Here is a 17,131-nt window from a genome sequence, read left to right as displayed (position 1 = left end):
AAAGGGTTGTTTTTTTTTGACTCATCTGCTGAAGGGAGAAAGTTTCTCTGTGCTCACCTTAAATCTGAGTTTAAAATGTGTATGATCAGCACTTGGTGCAATCATGGTCCAGTCTGAGTGGAGTTTACAGTGAAGAAGGTGACATTGTGTGTCTAGTAGGGAAACCTTTGAAATTAAAAACATTTGCATATTCATAGATCCTGGATGTTTCAACGAGACAGGAGGCGTATATTTATTTTCAAAAGGATAATTGAACTTTTTTGTGGAAAAAAACATATGAAACATTTAATACATGTCTTATGTTGTCTTTTTCTTTAAGTGATTACCTGGGGATCGAGGATTGAGTATACAGCCATGGTTTAGTGAAAAAATAAGCATCAGTTTAAAAAAAAAAAGAAAAAAAAAAGTGTTACTGTTGTTATTGTTTCCTGTGTTGGATGGTCTTCTTATTAATGCGAGCAACAGTACTTCTCTGGGTGTTAGTATTCTTGATGGGAGATAAAAAATATTTCCTTTTACAAAACTAATTACCCTGCCACTACAGAAGTGGCATCCTGCTTTCCATTAACATTTGTGTCCCTTCATGTACAGATGCACACAACAGCCACTGACAACCAGTTCTCAGTATAAATTAATTGGTATAAATGAAATTAACGAAGCCTTAAACACCCTTCAGTCTAGTCTAGTCACATAATGCAAGTCTAAAGCTATTTTATCTTTTCAGCTTGTCAGTAGTTTTGTGTTTCCTTCAGTTCACCAAAATCTTTTCAATGGGCAGTGAATATTTAGAATTTTCCTTCTACTATATACTACTATAAAAAAAGAGAGACATAGTAATATGAAACTATAAATTCAGCTTTTATTGAAGAGAAAAACACAAGATAGTGAAGATTATACCTAGCAAAATTAAAAGTAATCTTCTACAGCAGAAGACTCATTTAAGAGAAAACATATTAAGGTAACATTCCCCTACACACCCCTTCCCTCTTCCCTCCCTTTTCCCTCCCTCCTCCACTGTTAATGGTTGCCCACTATTTACTATTCTCCTTACGTGCATGGATCCATCCTGCACCTCCCAGCCCTCCTCCTGGATTTGATCCAAGCTTTGCTCCACTTAATAAAAAAATGTTTTTATCAAAAAACACTCATCACTCATCAAGATGTCATCAGTGATTGTGTCTCTGAGGCCCCACATGAAAAAAAAATATGGTCACGTGGACAGAGCCAGGGGTCGGGATCCTCTCCCAGTAAAATGCTCCCATGCTCCTGCTCCATGTATCCATCCTGAAGCCTAATCCTAATCCTGATCTGATCCTGAATCCTGATCCGGCTCCGGAATGGAGAGACAATGAGCCCAGTCCAAACCTTCAGAATACCAGCAGAACCAAAGAGAAGGAGGCAAGTTAGAATCACACCTTCACAAATGATTTGAAAATGTCAATAAATACACTTATGAGGAAGTTTACATTGAGGAAAACAAGGGACGTCGTATATGATAAATCCAAAAAAATACTTACTTTACATACTAACAAATGAGCAAAAGCAGAAACAACAGTGACTACTGGATCTCTAAACACACTGTAGTGTTTGGTATATGAAGATGATATACAATTAAGTGATACTGTCTTGACCCAACCCAGGAAAGACTGCAGGACCAGTGTGAGGAAACACTGGACTTTAAGGGCTACTGACAGAAGGCAAGTAACTTTGCTGGTACTCATAACATAACGGGAGCATGCACAACTACAGCAACTATAGCATAACAAAACAAAACTTGTAATAGAAACATTTGGTAATGGTACTCAGCTATTTTCAAGCATATATTCAGGGTTAAAAAAATGAAATAAGCCTTATTTTATGCAGATTTCAGAGTTGTGAGAGGCCACAGCCATCATACCATTGGTGCCATATTTGATTCCTCCTCCTGTTTATCTTAATATAAACTGTGTTTCCTTTTCCTCTGTTTCCATCCTATCCTGCTCCTCTGAACTCTACAGAGAAACACACGAGAGGGTCAAATGCAAGACTTAGAAAAATATTTAACTATACCACCTGCAAAATAACAACTACAACATAAGACATACAATGATGTATTCCCCTAAAAGGTACCCTTCCTTACACAAAGCACACAAAAGGGGGAGACAATGTTAGCAGAAAGAGGGATTTTGATCATTTTGGGGTGAAAAGGAAACACTGGGAAAATCGAAAAGGAGAATATAAATATAAGAGAGAGGGCAATGTACACAGACCAAGGTATTAACTGGTCAAACAAGAATCTGCCAAAATGTGAAATGAAATAAAAATCACAGCAGAAAACTGGGGAAACAGGAACATACAACAAGAGAAACAGCAAACAACTAACATATCAAATGGTCCATGGAGACTGTCAAGGATGTGTTCTGTGAAGTTTGTCTTCTCCGCTCATAGATGCATTGCTGGCTGGTGGTTTGATTAAGGTCATGTGTGCCTTAAGTGCGAGAGCGTGAGCGGGAATGCCGGGGTGAATAACGTGGAGTCCCTCTGCTGTGACGCGGGGAGAAGCTGCGTGAGCCAATGTTGCTGCTGTTTCGACTGCGGCTACGAGAGCGGGAACAACCCGTAGCTGGGGCTGCGAGGACCGTCCATCTCTCTCCCCGTCCGTCTCTCTCCCCGTCCGTCTCTCCCTGAAGACACAAACAAGTGAGCAGGAATGGGAAAAGAGCTGCTTACTCATAGTTATTATGGTTAAAAACAACATAAAAAAGGTTTTCCCTCTCACAAAGTGTCTCCACAAGTGCCTCACTCTTATAAAGTGTCTCCACATACAAATGATACATGACAGGCAGAGTAAGCACTCACCAGTGTTGAGCTTCATCAGAGCATCAGAGATAAGCTTTATCAATCCAGAACCTTGCAGTGGCAGGAATGACAGGTTTACACTGTATAATGACAAAGCAACAACATTGAGCATGAATATAAACTGACCTTTGCTGTCCAGTTGTCTTCACCCTAATGCCCATTTTCCCCACTTAACCTGCTCTATGTTTCACTTCAAGACTTACCTTAAACAAACAGTTTCAATGCCAAAATCTAATCCTAGAGCGATTCCTTACTGTAACCCTAACCTACTTCATGAGAGCGAAACTTGGTGTTATCCAATTTACGGACAGCGTCGGTCATGTCTCCTTTGCGTACAAACTCCACTACGCCGGTGCCATCACAGTACACATCAGCATAACATACATCACCTGCCTCTCGCATGTGATCCTTCAGGTCCTGCCAGCTTCCACTGGGGGAAGACCTGACAGGAAGAAAGGAAGGCGATAAGAATCTCAACAGTTCCTCCATGCAAGGTAACAAGATAATGTTAGGGCTATATCACCAACCTGAGACAATAACTCTGTACTCGGAGCGCCATGACGGAGGACCGTATCTTCCTCTTGTGGTTCCTAAAGCTCCACCACCACCATCACCACCACCTCGTCCACTTCGAGGGAACTCAATACGCAGACGGTAGCCATCATAGTCGTAACCATCACGTCCATAAACCGCATCTTCTGCATCCCTGAAGGGTGACAGTGAGAGTCACTCACTTTTCCCTAAATGATAGAGTGTAGAAGATGAGTTACATATCAGTATTTAGTTTTTACCACATTTCCTACCACTGTTGGGATTTTTGGGTACACTACATGGTTCATAAATGTTACACTACAAGCTTGAATATTCATTAAATGGCATAGAGGAAATAGCACATGTGTTTTAGTCACACATGATCCATTCTGTGTTGAAGCATTCAAACCCATTCAGTAACAGTATCTCTGTCCATGGTGCTGAAAAAGTCAAACAGTCTCTCTTCAATCAGATTCATTTAAAACAAACATACAGTGTCTTAACTTTTACACTGTAACATTATGTATTGGTGGGCCTGTTATTAAAGTCCCTCAAAGGTATTTTTGACATTTATTTACTGACATGCCACCACATCTGCTGGCACTAGTATATACTGTAGGTTATAAACTATTATCGGCCGATATACTTATTGGTCGAACCAACCAGCAACCGACCAACACACTCTTAACAACCACCTAGCAGGAGACTTGCAACTGCCCAGAACAATATAAACCCCATATAAAAATCACTCTACACACCAAACCACCTCATGACAAACACCTGGAACAGCACAGCAACTGCCTCACAACAACCTTAACAAACCCCAGAACACCCAGATTTCTGACATGTCGATTCATCTAAAAGGGCATTGATACAAGTGCTACAATAACTAGTAAATTAGAAGAAGAGTGTTTCTCCAATCTCCACAGTGTCAAAGAACTGCAATGTTTATGAACAAAGGTTTGAAGTGGCACAATTGGCATGTTTCAGATTAAGATTCAGATTAAGTAAACTGCATCTTTACAACTCTGACGATTCAATCCAGGTAACAGGTCTAAAACTATTACCTGGATAAATAGAAGGTTTCAAGTTTTAAAGGTGTGTGATAGTGCTGAGAACAGCTTTAGCTCTGAAATAAGGGAAATGTGGTTCAAATGTGGCACCGCAGTTTACCTCGGGTCCTCGAAATCCACGAAAGCAAATGGCGGTCCTCCTCTCCGGTTCTTCAGATCAATATCTCGAATGATTCCGTATTTATAGAAGACGTCCTCCACGTTTTTGTTGCGGATATCAGGGGGGAGGTTTCCCACGTATATATGACAGTCGTAACTTCCTGCGGGTCCGCGAATGACACCTCCGACGGACATGTTTAACAGTGGCTCAACAAAGTTGATAGCTACCGAACTGTTCAGGCTACCAATTGTTTGACCTCCAACAAGAAATTGTAGAAATATATATTTATGGCTGTTGTCGCTTAACTAATTACAAGCATAATGTTTACGGGAACGTTGGTGGAGGCCCTTCATAACAGTCCAGTCGGTATCCCTGCGGTGGGCGAGCTCTATTAACCAATAGCAGAAATCATAGCCATGTCGTCATTATGTACTGCTGTAGCGACATAAAATTTAAATCTAAATCTATTTTATGTACTTTTTGCACATTTGATATTACCTGATGTCTGAAATTTGTATTGTACAATGTTCAATAATTAAATAATAATTAGATATAAAAACTTATATTGTATATTATTATAGATATACATTTATAAATCTGTTGAAATGCCATTTTGAATTGGCTAGCTACAGAAATCAGGATCTTTGATTTCTGAAAACGGAATACACATTAAAAGCCACAAATATAAGGAAAAACATGATACACTTTTTACTTTTAACAGTAGAAGAAAAATCACTCCACATGGAAGATTTGTGTGGAACTGATTTTTCAGATGCAAATACTCAGAGGTTATCCCCAACAAATGGAGAAGTATGATTCAAAATTGTTCATAATATATATCCCACAAACTACACTTCAAGATTTGGAGATACCATCAGCAGACCTGTTTGTAAAGAGAAAATAAAACATGTATTTTAAGAATGCCCATTCACAAAAAGAATCTGGATAAACATATAGGAATATTCTACCAATATCCAAACTTAGTTATCTTGGAAGTCATATAATTTCAATATAACCAAAACAAGAAACAAAAATAAAAGCTATTAATTTTATTAGGTAAATTTCATATTCAAAGCCCACATTTTCTAAATCTATTGAACTATTTACTATTGAGCCTGTTTAATTTATTAATAAAACCACACATATCTTGTCCGCTTCAGGAGTTATGAGATTTTAATATAAAAAGCCTGTTTACTTTCATTCTTTTTTTTTTTCTTACTTTTATCATCAATGTCAATATTAGTACATTTACTAAAATACTGTACTGTAATACTGTAAGCAAAATTTTGGAGTAATTTAACTTTGAATGTTTCTATATGTTTTGCATGTTTTGGTGCACAACCCTTTGCGGTATTAAAATTACTGAGCAAGAAGAACACAGACATTTTCTAATGTTATTGAAAGTTTTATTAAAAGAGAATAAAGCTTTGAGATACTGAAGATTATACTTAAGAAAATCAGAAATCATTCTCCTCTGGAAAAGACTCACTTAAGAGAAAAAAGATACAAACCACATTAAGGTCACATTCCCTTGTCGCTTCCCAGTCCTCCCTCTTCCCTCCCTCCTCCACTGTTAATGGTTGCCCACTATTTACCACTCTCCTTACGTGTGTGGATCCATCCTGCACCTCCCAGCCCTCCTCCTGGTTGTGATCCAAGCTTTGCTCTTCTCATTTATAATAATAAAAAAAAAAATATATGAAAAATAAATTGCTCGTCACGTTGCCGCCAGTAACTGTCTCTGAGGTCCAACAGAAATTGGAAAAATTAATTTGGATTATTTGAAAGCCAATTTAGTTTGAAACTTTCACTACAATGTCTCTGGTTTGATGGGGTTATGTGGACAGGGCCAGGGGTCGGGATCCTCTCCCAGTAAAATGCTCCCATGCTCCATGTATCCATCCTGAAGCCTAATCCTAATCCTGATCTGATCCTGAATCCTGATCCGGCTCCGGAATGGGGAGACAATGAGCCCAGTCCAAACCTTCAGAATACCAGCAGAACCAAAGAGAAGGAGGCAAGTTAGAATCACACCTTCACAAATGACTTGAAAATGTCAATAAATGCATCTACGAGGAAGTTTACGTTGAGATAAACAAGGGACTCCGTCTATGATCAATCCAAAAAAAAAAAAAAACTAAGATTTACTTTGAATAATACAAAAAGAGCACAAGCAAAAAACACGAGCTTTGGGCCTCGAAATACAAAATGTTGTACAGAACTTGTTAGTACTGCAAAACAATCCATAACACTCTATTGTCAAGTATATGGGGAAAAAAAAAAAAAAAAAAAAAGCCGAACAGGCTTATAATGCAGATTTCACAGTTGACAAGGCACAGCCATCGTACCATTGGTGCCATATTTGACTCCTCCTCCTCCTGTTTATCCTAATATGAACTGTTTCCTCTGTTTCCATCCTATCCTGTTCCTCTGAACTCTACAGAGAGACACACAAGAAGGTCAAAGGACAGCAGTATATGCTTAGAAGAAGCAAAATCTTTACAAACGAAACAAAACAAAGCACACGAGGACAATCAGAAGAAAAAGAATAGAAAAGAGAAAAAGATGGTTAGCAGAAACGCAATGTTTGTGAAAATGGAAAAGGGGAAGCACGGCAGATCAAGAGTGAAACGGGGCCATGTACACAGACCAGACATCTGGTTTGTGTACATCTGGTCTGCAGAACTGAGAAATACAAAGAAAACTGCAAAAAAAAAAAAAACTGCAAAAAAAAAAAAGAAAAAAAAAAGGGGGGTGGAAAGGGAACACACAATATGACAGTACAAACAGGTAACACAGGAGATGATCCATGGTCAGTGTACAGGATTGGATTTGATAAGTGATGTGAAAATTTCCTCTTCAGCTCTTAGGTACACCATTGCTTTAGTTAAGGTGAGATGCAAGATCTAGGTGCGGGAGCGGGAGCGGGATCGCCGGGGAGAGTAACGTGGAGACCCTCTGCTGCGTCGAGGAGAGTAGCTGCGAGACCCGCTCTTGCTCCGGCTTCGACTGCGGCTACGAGAGCGAGAGCGAGAGCGAGAACGACCATAGCTGGGGCTGCGAGGTCCGTCCGTCTTCACACGAATGTAGGCCGTCTCTCCCTGAACACACAAAAAAAAATGAGCAGGAATGGGAGTGCCAACCACGACTAAGCATTCGTTTATGTAATGACTAAGTTGCAACATGAGACTCAGGTAGACAGAAGGAAATACATGCGGTCACAAACAGCAAAATGAATGTCTTTGGGGACATTTGCTCAAAACTACACTGCCATGTTTAACGTGCTCATATGCTGCTGCAGAAGTAACCCAGAGCCCTAATTCAGATTTTCGAATATCTGTTTCTGTGTTTGCTGTTTGGTGACGTCAGATAAAAATCATCTAGTCACTGAAATTTAGGCTTAAAATGCCACTGTCACTGTCATGATCACTCAATGAATGACATGCATAGCCAGAATGACACAAAGAAACAATAACAATATCAATTCTTCAATTGAGAAAATGTTTACTAAAATTTCAATTTAGCCTGAGGCTTCAAGCCTTTACCTACCTCATGAGAGCGAAACTTGGTGTTGTCCAGTTTACGGACAGCGTAGGTCATGTCTTCCTTGCGCACAAACTCCACTACTCCGGTGCCATCACGGTACACATCAGCATAACATACATCACCTGCCTCTCGCATGTGATCCTTCAGGTCCTGCCAGCTTCCACTGGGGGGAAGACCTGACAGGAAAAGGTGGCATAAGACTTCAGTCTTATCTACATTTTGGGAAAAGTATAAAAACAAGCTAAGAGGAAGAAAACACGCACCTGACACAACAACCCTGTACTCAGAGCGTCGGGACGGGGGACCATACCTTCCCCTCGGGGGTCCCATTGCTCCACTACCACCACCACCACCTCCACCTCCTCCACCACCACCTCCTCCGCCTCCTCCTCCTCCTCCTCCTCCTCCCCTTCCACTTCTTGGAAACTCAACACGCAGTCGGTATCCATCGTAGTCATAACCATCACGGCCGTAAACAGCATCCTCAGCATCCCTGTGGAATCCAACAGTTAATAATCATCTAACTTCAATCAGGTAAATAAACACACACTGTTTAAGTCAAAGAAGCCAGATATCATTGAAGCCCACTGGTTTGTGGTTGTCGCAACATGTTATCTTACAATTGCAGTGATAAAACCTGGGAGAAAAATGCATGCATTTGTAAGTGGGAAAACATGTTTAATAATGTGATTGTTCTGAATAATTAATTATACTGGTTTATTTATGAAGAAAGGAGTGGAGCTGTTGAAAACAGAAAAGTGAGAGTGTTTGATATGATCAATATGTGCACAGGCTCATAATGGCATGAAGAATACAAAAAGGCATCAAATGGCAGCTATTCGCAACTGGAAGGCATTTCAAGCATGGCAGTGAAGAATGTTGGCAATTTTAAGCTTGAAACACATCGCGATCCAAAGTAGCTGCCAGTCCATGCCTTTGTGCCTATGTTTAGCATATTAAATTTGCTCAATTTTATTACTAAGAAACCATCTTGGAAGCCCTTTTCATCATTCTATTGTATATTCAAAGATTTAGCAATTAAACTATTGTGTTTTCATGTGTTTTATAAGACTAATCCTATTTAAGGTCTTGATTGACTATGAAATTTGTAGTGAGTTAGTTGTTTTAATACAATAGTCTTTGTGTGCGAAAAGGGTGTTTAATCATCTATCACTCATTCTTTGGCACCAGAATAAAAAAACTTGTGTGTTATAATTTCCCACTAAAATACAGCTAGTGGATTCAGTGAGTGTACAGTGCGACATAAAAGTAGACTTGGAATATCCACAATAGTACAGTAATGTTATAATGGATGCAACTAATGGTTAATCTGTGTTATTTACCTCATTACTTAAAGTGAAACAGTGTAAACAGTAAAAAATCAGCAAAATCGGATTTACTGCAGGTTACCAGATAAACTGTGTCTATGAGTGTGGTTGTGTGGATGTATCTTTTGTAAACAGCTTTGGGTGAAAAAAACTACAGGGGGAGATAACGTTGAAACGTGGTGGAGCAATGCAGCTCACCTCGGGTCCTCGAACTGCACAAAGGCAAACGGCGGTCCTCCTCTCCGGTTCTTCAGATCAATATCACGAATGGAGCCATATTTGTAAAACAAGTCTTCAACGTCCTTTGAGCGGATGTCTGGTGGGAGATTTCCCACGTATATACGACAGTCGTTAGTCCCAGCGGGTCCACGAACAACACCTCCTCCGGACATGCTAACACAAAGCTCAGTAACGTTAACCGCGAAGGAAGTTAGCAACCTGACTAGGAGATCTCCTCCTGACGAATAAACGATAAAATGACGCTTAGGTAGTCAGCCGAACATAAAAATTACACGTCAACTATTTAGTTATAGTCACGTCTTAATGGAAACTGAAATCCTTCCAGGTAGATGTCGAAACAATCAGATGAACAACAAGCTAGAAGTTGTAAGCTGCGGCTCAAGGAATTCGAAAACGGCTTCTTCTTCGGCGCTGTGACTGAGTGCATCAACTTGCTTTAACGGTGCGCACACTGCCACCTGCTGGAGAATCAGGTTACATCCTACAGGGATGCATGTGTACTGCATATTGAGCTTCAATCAGTCGACGATGGATACAGCAGTTGATAAAACAGTCTCAACTCGTTCTGGGGCTTTCGATCAATGATCTTCTTCAGTGGACAAAATTGTATAACAACTGGATAAACTTCATCTGCTACTGAAAATTATGTGGAAAACATAACTATCAAAATCATGTGATATGATCAAAATTGCAACTACACAGAGCTAACACAAAGATTTATATAGCACTTTTCTTCACATCGTTTCAAAGAGACAGTAATACAATCATAAGGTATAAAAAAAAAAAACACTCTCCAAAAAAGCAACATAGCTAAGAACTGTTTTCATGTAGCAACTTTAATGTAGACGCAAATGCATCCTGATTGCATTACATTAACTACATTACTACATTAGAATAGTAAGTACTTTAGTTTGTCCAGTGAGACAAACCAATTAAAAATCGCTGAATTGCTTGAGCCAAACAACACCAGACTAAGAGGGTAACTAACCCTAATATTATTTTGTCAAACTTTCCAAGATAAAAACTGAACATTAATGCTCAACTTGGACAAAATTGGTTTTACTTTGGACACTGCTCCCATATTTATGTAATATTTATTTAAAATCTGGTCTTATTTTGTGTGATCCAAAGAGGCCAGTCAGAAAGCAAAAAAAACAAAAACAAAAAAATAGTTACAACTTTGTCTTTATTTGTTAATAACTTAGGATAGAATAAAGTGGAATTCAAATATAAAACTTTTACACATTTACAACAATTCAAGCTTTCAACAGTACAGTGTCTGACAGCCACAGCATTCTTTCATTAAAATCTTATGCTAAACACAATTCCTCACACAAAACAATAAAAAAAATCATACATGACTGATTTGTAAACCCCACACTTGAATGCTGCAAATTAGCCTTTCCTCATACCACCTTTGTACCTAAATGTCAAGGCAAAACAGTCTGTTCATAATGTGTTGCTCATGACCTCTTCTTCTTCTTGAGTGTTTTTTCAGTCCGTCTTTGCGTGTTTCTCTCTGCGTTTCTGTCTCACCTCAGACACTATTTTGAGCAGTGACAGCAGAATGGGCACACACATAGGCAGGAAGAGCGGTATGTAGATAGCAAATTTCTGGTCATCGGGGAAGTACAGGAGGTGGAGGAGTGAAGGGTCGAAGAATGCTCTCTCTGACGCCAAGATGGCCTCTTTGCTGTACTGCAGAGCAAAGCCGAGGTTCCCGGCCTCCAACTCAGCCACTGCCAGCTGCAGAGATGTGACAGCACTGGACACCTGAGAGACAACGGCAACAATTACAGGTTAGATACAACTAATGCAACACAGAGTAGTAATTAATGTACTTTAATGTTCATTTAAATAACAAATTTAGGCAATGCAATTTGTATGATCCCTATAATTTTTTCATAGACAATGTTCAATTGAGTTGCCACTTTGTGTCACTGCATTCATTCCACATGGCATTGTGTTCCTAAATTTCTTGTTTAGAGAGGGAGTTATTATTTTCCTATCAAACAATAACATACATATCCTTCCCCTTGATGTCCTTTCAAGATAAGATGGAAGCTGCAGTAGCAGTCAACTTAATGTTTATCACACTGATTAAAGAAATATGCAGGGAATTAAGGCACTAACTGCAGTGTCACTCTAAAAAAAGCCATGATGTGCCCAAAAATAAAATAAAAATGTTGATTTTAGAGTTATTCTTTCTATAAATAGACTTACAGCAAATTCTAAAGCTATGTTAATCTCATCCATGCTTGTTACTGTTTTGTTGCTATTTTTTTGTGCTAGCTAGGTATGTAGCTAGCATGAGGTGCCTGAAGAAAGCAGTGTTTGTGTAGCAGCCTGGTAGTGTATCCATTACGCTCTGTTTGCCTGATGCCCCTGACAGCGCAGTCATGTATTCACTGAAGCGATTTTGTACAAAAAAAGTCTCCAAAATGTTTGTAGGTGGTTTGCACATTCATACATAAATCTTAGCTTTTCTGTAGGAAGTGGCGTATGCATCTTTCAAGCCCAGTTTTGTGTGTGTCCAGTGGTTATAACTGAGACCCCAGAACTATTTGAATCACTGAATAAATCTGAGGTATGGGTTCCAATTCAGAGGTCTGGAACCAGACAGGTCAAAGATTACTTTAGTCTGCGATGCCCCTACATTTAATTCTTTAATACATTATTTCTAGAAAGACTATATTTGGTTTGACAGTGTGCTTTCTTAAAATAAATAGGGGTGTGCTTTTGACTGGTAAATGGACTCATGGTGTGCAAATCCACACAATGACAAAAACCCCCAGATTAAAAATACACCAGAATATGTTCGACAGGGTTGTCCATAATCTTTTACAAGTCATACATTAATGCAGCTGCGTGTGCATCTTACCTGTTCAGCAATGTTGTCATTGATAACAATGTTGCCTATCTGATCCAGCAGCTGTGCCAGTGAGGTGATGGTGGTGGTTGCTGTTGCAACATTTTCCACACTCCGACTCCACATGAGGCGATCCAGCTCCCAGTCAGCTAGTCCTGCACTGCCACACGGTGCCATCAGGAAGCCAGGGGGAGGGGAAGACGACTGCACACCCAGCAGCAGTCTGACAGGAGACGGCACAGCAAAGTTATATTGTGTCTCCAGGAAAAGGAATACCTGTGTACTGTGGGGGTTCATTTACCGAAGCTGTGCAAGGAAGACTCCCATGACTTTAGCCATGTTGATGTTGATGTCAACAGGGAACACAGTCTCTGGTTCATAGAAACCATTAACATTATAAACCTACAAGCACATGGATAAAGATATTTTTGTTAAAGTTTGAATGCAAAATCTCATTCCTATACAGCCTATCAAATCATAATTCATACCACATGCCCATAACAATGAGCAATAACTATTCACAATATTTAGACTGTCATCTAATGTTGCCCATAACATTATCTCACCATAATTCCACCCCACCGAGGAGAGTGAAATGCATTAGAAGGCACTTCCTGTTTCTTGTGGTCATGGATGTAAAGGGGTGAATGGTGTGCATCTGGTACATACAGAAGAAAATTCAACACCGGGTTGGAAGATGCAGCATTAGAGCCTGAAAGAAAGATGCAAAAAAAAACAGTTACTACACATATCTATATATACATATCTATATCTATATATATATAGATATAGATATGTTTATAAATACACCAGAACAAACTACGTTATGTGTCTCCTTTTTGCAAACACTTTTACCAAGTCTAGCCTCCACAGGGTTGATGACATGTGCGAGGCTGTCAGCGTTGAGTGTGTAGTAGCTGCGGCTGCTGTCAAAGCGAGGGTTGACACCAAGCACGGCATAGTGTAAGGTCTGTAAGGGGAATAAGCGCATCAACACACAGTGGCTGAGCATTTTGTCATTGTGACGTGGGTGCTGCACATACACACACTTGCACACACTGTACCTGAGAGTCAATGCTAAAGTTGGCTACAGGGGACAGTTTTGTAAGCAAAGGTCGGATGTAGGTCTGCACGGCACCTTCTATGTCCCAGTGTAGCCGGTGAGACCTTGGGTCTGGGTTCAACAGACTGAACGTTATTTCATAACCTACAGAGAAGAAATAGCAGAGAACAGAAGGAAAGGGTTTACAGAGTTAAAGTGTATACTGACCACAGCAGAAATTAACGTGATCGACTTTATGGCTGTCCTGAAACAAATACCAACCCGGGCTGGATTTAAAGGCTCTCATACTGTCTGCGATGCTCTCCTTGTTGCCAGGGCTGAGACGGACTCTGTCGCTGAGTGCAGCAGTGATGTCAGTGTGGCTAAAAGACATCACCTGCAGCACCTGCTTAATCCGAGGCTCCAAGTGAGCCAGCAGTTGTTCCAGAGTCTTGCCCACTCTCATCTGCGGACCAATGCGCAGCAATGCTGTCCGTCTCTGACCGATATAAACGTCCACATCCTGAGAGGCATGAAGGTACAGGTAGGTATTTAGTGATGTATTATCCTCTACTTATCCAGAGTGACTCAAATGACTCATAATTCTGTTTGCAAGCTATAGAGAAGGTACTGTATTTAGAAATTAAGCAGTAATAACAATCTATATTCATCTTTTTTTTCAGTGGAAATGCTACTTGACTTCACAGATCCATGAATGTAGCTCACAAAAGCTAATTTAGCCATTCATCAAAGCATAAAACTACACACACATGGCTCATTAACCCTTTAACATTTAAACGTATACACACTGTTGAAAAACAAGGGAAATAAAAAGAATAGGATGGGTAACCAAACATGGCTCATTACAAAAATGTAGGAAAAAAATAAAATATAGAGTGTTTGAACCTGAGGCAGCAGTGAAGATGACTCTGGGATCACATACACAACCAAAGAACCACACGGACTCTCACTGAGTGTGTGCAGAGACAGATCTGCTTCTATAGACAGCAACAAGAGAGACCGACAGAAATTACTACATGTGGTCTCACTGAAATGACAAAATGTTTGGATGTGAAGAGCTGATCCGACAGGCAAACAGCATCTCACCTGCAGCAGTGGGCTGGTTCAGGGCGTCCTCCTCCATGACTGTAGCTGTGCGGTACCTTGTCTCATACCTGTACCTCAAAGCTGTATCCTCTGGAAACAAATTAATTTGAGACGAAAAAAATGAACTTGCAGTCGTCATATTATATCTTCATCTAAGATCACAGACAGCATTAATAAATCACCATCTACTCTGTGCTCCTCATCCTGTGTCTGTGTCAGCGGGACCTTCTTCTGCTGTTCTGGTGTCACAGTGCCACGAGCAAACACAACCTCCACATCAGCACTCAAATGTAGCTACAAAAAAAGAAGAAAAAGAAATAAAGAGACAGATGTTTCTGAAAGGGTACAGGAGTTTTACACATGGAAGATGATTGGCCACAAAATGAGGGATTAATTAATGGAGGGACAAACAAACCTGCAGCTTAGCTAACTCGTTTATCTGACTGACAGGCAACCATGCGCGGTATGTTTCAGTTGTTCGCCACCACAGAGGGACTCCCACAATGATGACCACCGCTGCTATGGACAGAGCAGCAAGCTGGCCTCGGCTACGCTCTGAGAGACACACAAATACAGGCAGAAAAATGAGAATAATATCAACAGGGTTGCATCTAATGATTATTGTCATTAGTGATTAATATAAACCTTCTTGATTAATCATTCAAACTTCCCAGAGCAGAGAGAGGTGCTATTCTGACAAACTGTTGGTTTTGTTCAGCTAACAGTCCAAAACCAAAACATATTTCATTTACTATCATACACTCACTGAGCACTTTATTAGGAACACCTATACACCAACTTTTTCATGTAATTGTCCAAGCAGCCAATCATATGGCAACAGTGCAATGATTAAAATCATGTAGATACAGGTCAGAAGCTTCGGTTAATGTTCACATAAACATCAGAACGGGGAAAAAATGTGATCTCTGTGACTTTGACTGCAGCATGATTGTTGGTGCCAGACACACTGGTTTGAGTATTTCTGAAGCTGCTGATCTCCTGGGATTTTCGAGCACAACAGTCTCTAGAGTTTAAAAAACTGAAAATATCCAGTGAGCAGCAGCTCTGTGAACCCACTGTTGATAAGAGAGGTCACAGGGGACTGGCCAGATTGGTTGGGGCTGACAGGTTTTTTGCAAATCAATGAGCAGGACTGTTTGATGGCAATAATGGATTTGTAAATGTTCATTGCAATAATGTCACAAATACCTTGATTTGTCACTAGATTAGGAAAGAACGTTATTTTACACACAGTCTGTAAAAGTTACTGAATCATCATCACATCTAGATAGATAGATGGATAGATACATACTTTATTTATATCCTAGGGGAAATTCATATATATATATCATATATTGATATCACAAATACATATGCCATGACATGATTTTATCCAAATTGTTTGCCCTCAATGAAACTTCAACGTACACGACTGTTTTAATGTTTAGCTCAATCTCTTTATTCCATGAGACTGAGCTGGATGCTGCACTTATTATAACACGTATGATACGAAAGACTTTTTTAAGTTTTACGATGTAAACATGTAAAGTCTTATATAGAAAACAATAATTGGTCAACGTACGGGAAATGGCTGCAAGACCTGGTTTAGTTTTAAACCTATAAAACACAGTATAAGGAGAAATAATGTGTTTCTCTCTGCCTTGGGGTAATTAATTAACTTTAATATTGTATTTAATTATGGAGTAAAACATAAATAATGAAAACAGAGCACATGAAGTGGCAAACACCTGCAGGTTTGCTTGCAGTGTCTTCAGGGGCAATAGGAGGGGCATCACTGCTGCAGCTGCTTGTGTGGCTAGTTAGCAGTTAGCTTCAGAGTGTCATAACATGGAGAAAACAGCCGCCACATACCAGGGTCGTTACGACTGTTGTATGTGTTTAATACGCTCCAACAAACTGCTGTGAGCTGGTGTAACTCCTGCCTCTTTGTAAAAAAGGAAACAATGTCCACAGAATTCAGTTATGAATCTACTCACCTACTTCCGTGGTAGCCATTTCAGTCAATGAACTGGATATGGTGCGTTTGTTAATGCAGCACAGCCAGTTGTATGTCACATGACCTACATTAAAAAAAACCACGTGACTGTTAAAACAAAAATAAGTCGTAATCCATATATGTGGCTACAATTAGACGAACATTATTATAAATCAGTCTGTCGGTCCCAAACCCGAGAAGACAAGACTGTATTCGTTGTTTTGAGACAATAACCTTTGGCTCACCCGGTGAGAATATTAAACGCACAAACACAATGTGAAGACATTCCCTCAACCAGCGCCCCTTGTGGTGGCCTCAGCCTCTGGTAAAATTAACATTATTTACATTAAGCTAAAGAGCTTTTAACGGAAAAAATATAAATGCACGAATAGAGTTTTAAAAAAGTAAATAGAAACACGCAAGCCAAAACTAACACAATGTCAGATTATCAAGACTACATA

General features: G+C 39.8%; 3 protein-coding genes across 3 annotated transcripts; all 3 read right to left on the bottom strand.

Annotated features, from left to right (window-relative positions):
* Positions 1–837: 837 nt before the first annotated feature.
* On the bottom strand, positions 838–4,946 carry LOC130182000 (serine/arginine-rich splicing factor 1B-like). The gene is made up of 6 exons (XM_056396514.1): positions 4,543–4,946; positions 3,362–3,544; positions 2,839–3,280; positions 2,363–2,663; positions 1,898–1,991; positions 838–1,365 (listed from the first exon to the last, which is right to left on the bottom strand). Exons 1-3 carry the CDS (start codon positions 4,734–4,736, stop codon positions 3,100–3,102), a joined length of 558 nt encoding a protein of 185 aa, XP_056252489.1. The 5' UTR covers positions 4,737–4,946; the 3' UTR covers positions 838–1,365; positions 1,898–1,991; positions 2,363–2,663; positions 2,839–3,099.
* A 980-nt stretch (positions 4,947–5,926) lies between these two features.
* Positions 5,927–10,060, bottom strand: LOC130181946 (serine/arginine-rich splicing factor 1). The gene is made up of 5 exons (XM_056396421.1): positions 9,615–10,060; positions 8,352–8,581; positions 8,092–8,264; positions 6,891–7,643; positions 5,927–6,526 (listed from the first exon to the last, which is right to left on the bottom strand). The coding sequence occupies exons 1-4, from the start codon at positions 9,806–9,808 to the stop codon at positions 7,449–7,451; spliced, it is 792 nt and encodes a 263-aa protein (XP_056252396.1). The 5' UTR covers positions 9,809–10,060; the 3' UTR covers positions 5,927–6,526; positions 6,891–7,448.
* Positions 10,061–10,823: 763 nt separating this feature from the next.
* pigs (phosphatidylinositol glycan anchor biosynthesis, class S) lies at positions 10,824–16,837 on the bottom strand. Its single transcript, XM_056396460.1, has 12 exons — positions 16,672–16,837; positions 15,090–15,229; positions 14,857–14,968; positions 14,675–14,764; positions 14,474–14,565; positions 13,850–14,090; positions 13,590–13,732; positions 13,381–13,495; positions 13,092–13,237; positions 12,827–12,927; positions 12,538–12,748; positions 10,824–11,429 (listed from the first exon to the last, which is right to left on the bottom strand). The coding sequence occupies exons 1-12, from the start codon at positions 16,688–16,690 to the stop codon at positions 11,151–11,153; spliced, it is 1,689 nt and encodes a 562-aa protein (XP_056252435.1). The 5' UTR covers positions 16,691–16,837; the 3' UTR covers positions 10,824–11,150.
* Positions 16,838–17,131: the final 294 nt, after the last annotated feature.

The sequence above is a fragment of the Seriola aureovittata genome, chromosome 15 (genome assembly GCF_021018895.1).
Source record: "Seriola aureovittata isolate HTS-2021-v1 ecotype China chromosome 15, ASM2101889v1, whole genome shotgun sequence".
Taxonomy (NCBI): Eukaryota; Metazoa; Chordata; class Actinopteri; order Carangiformes; family Carangidae; genus Seriola; species Seriola aureovittata.
This window is presented reverse-complemented; position numbering and strand designations above follow the sequence as displayed.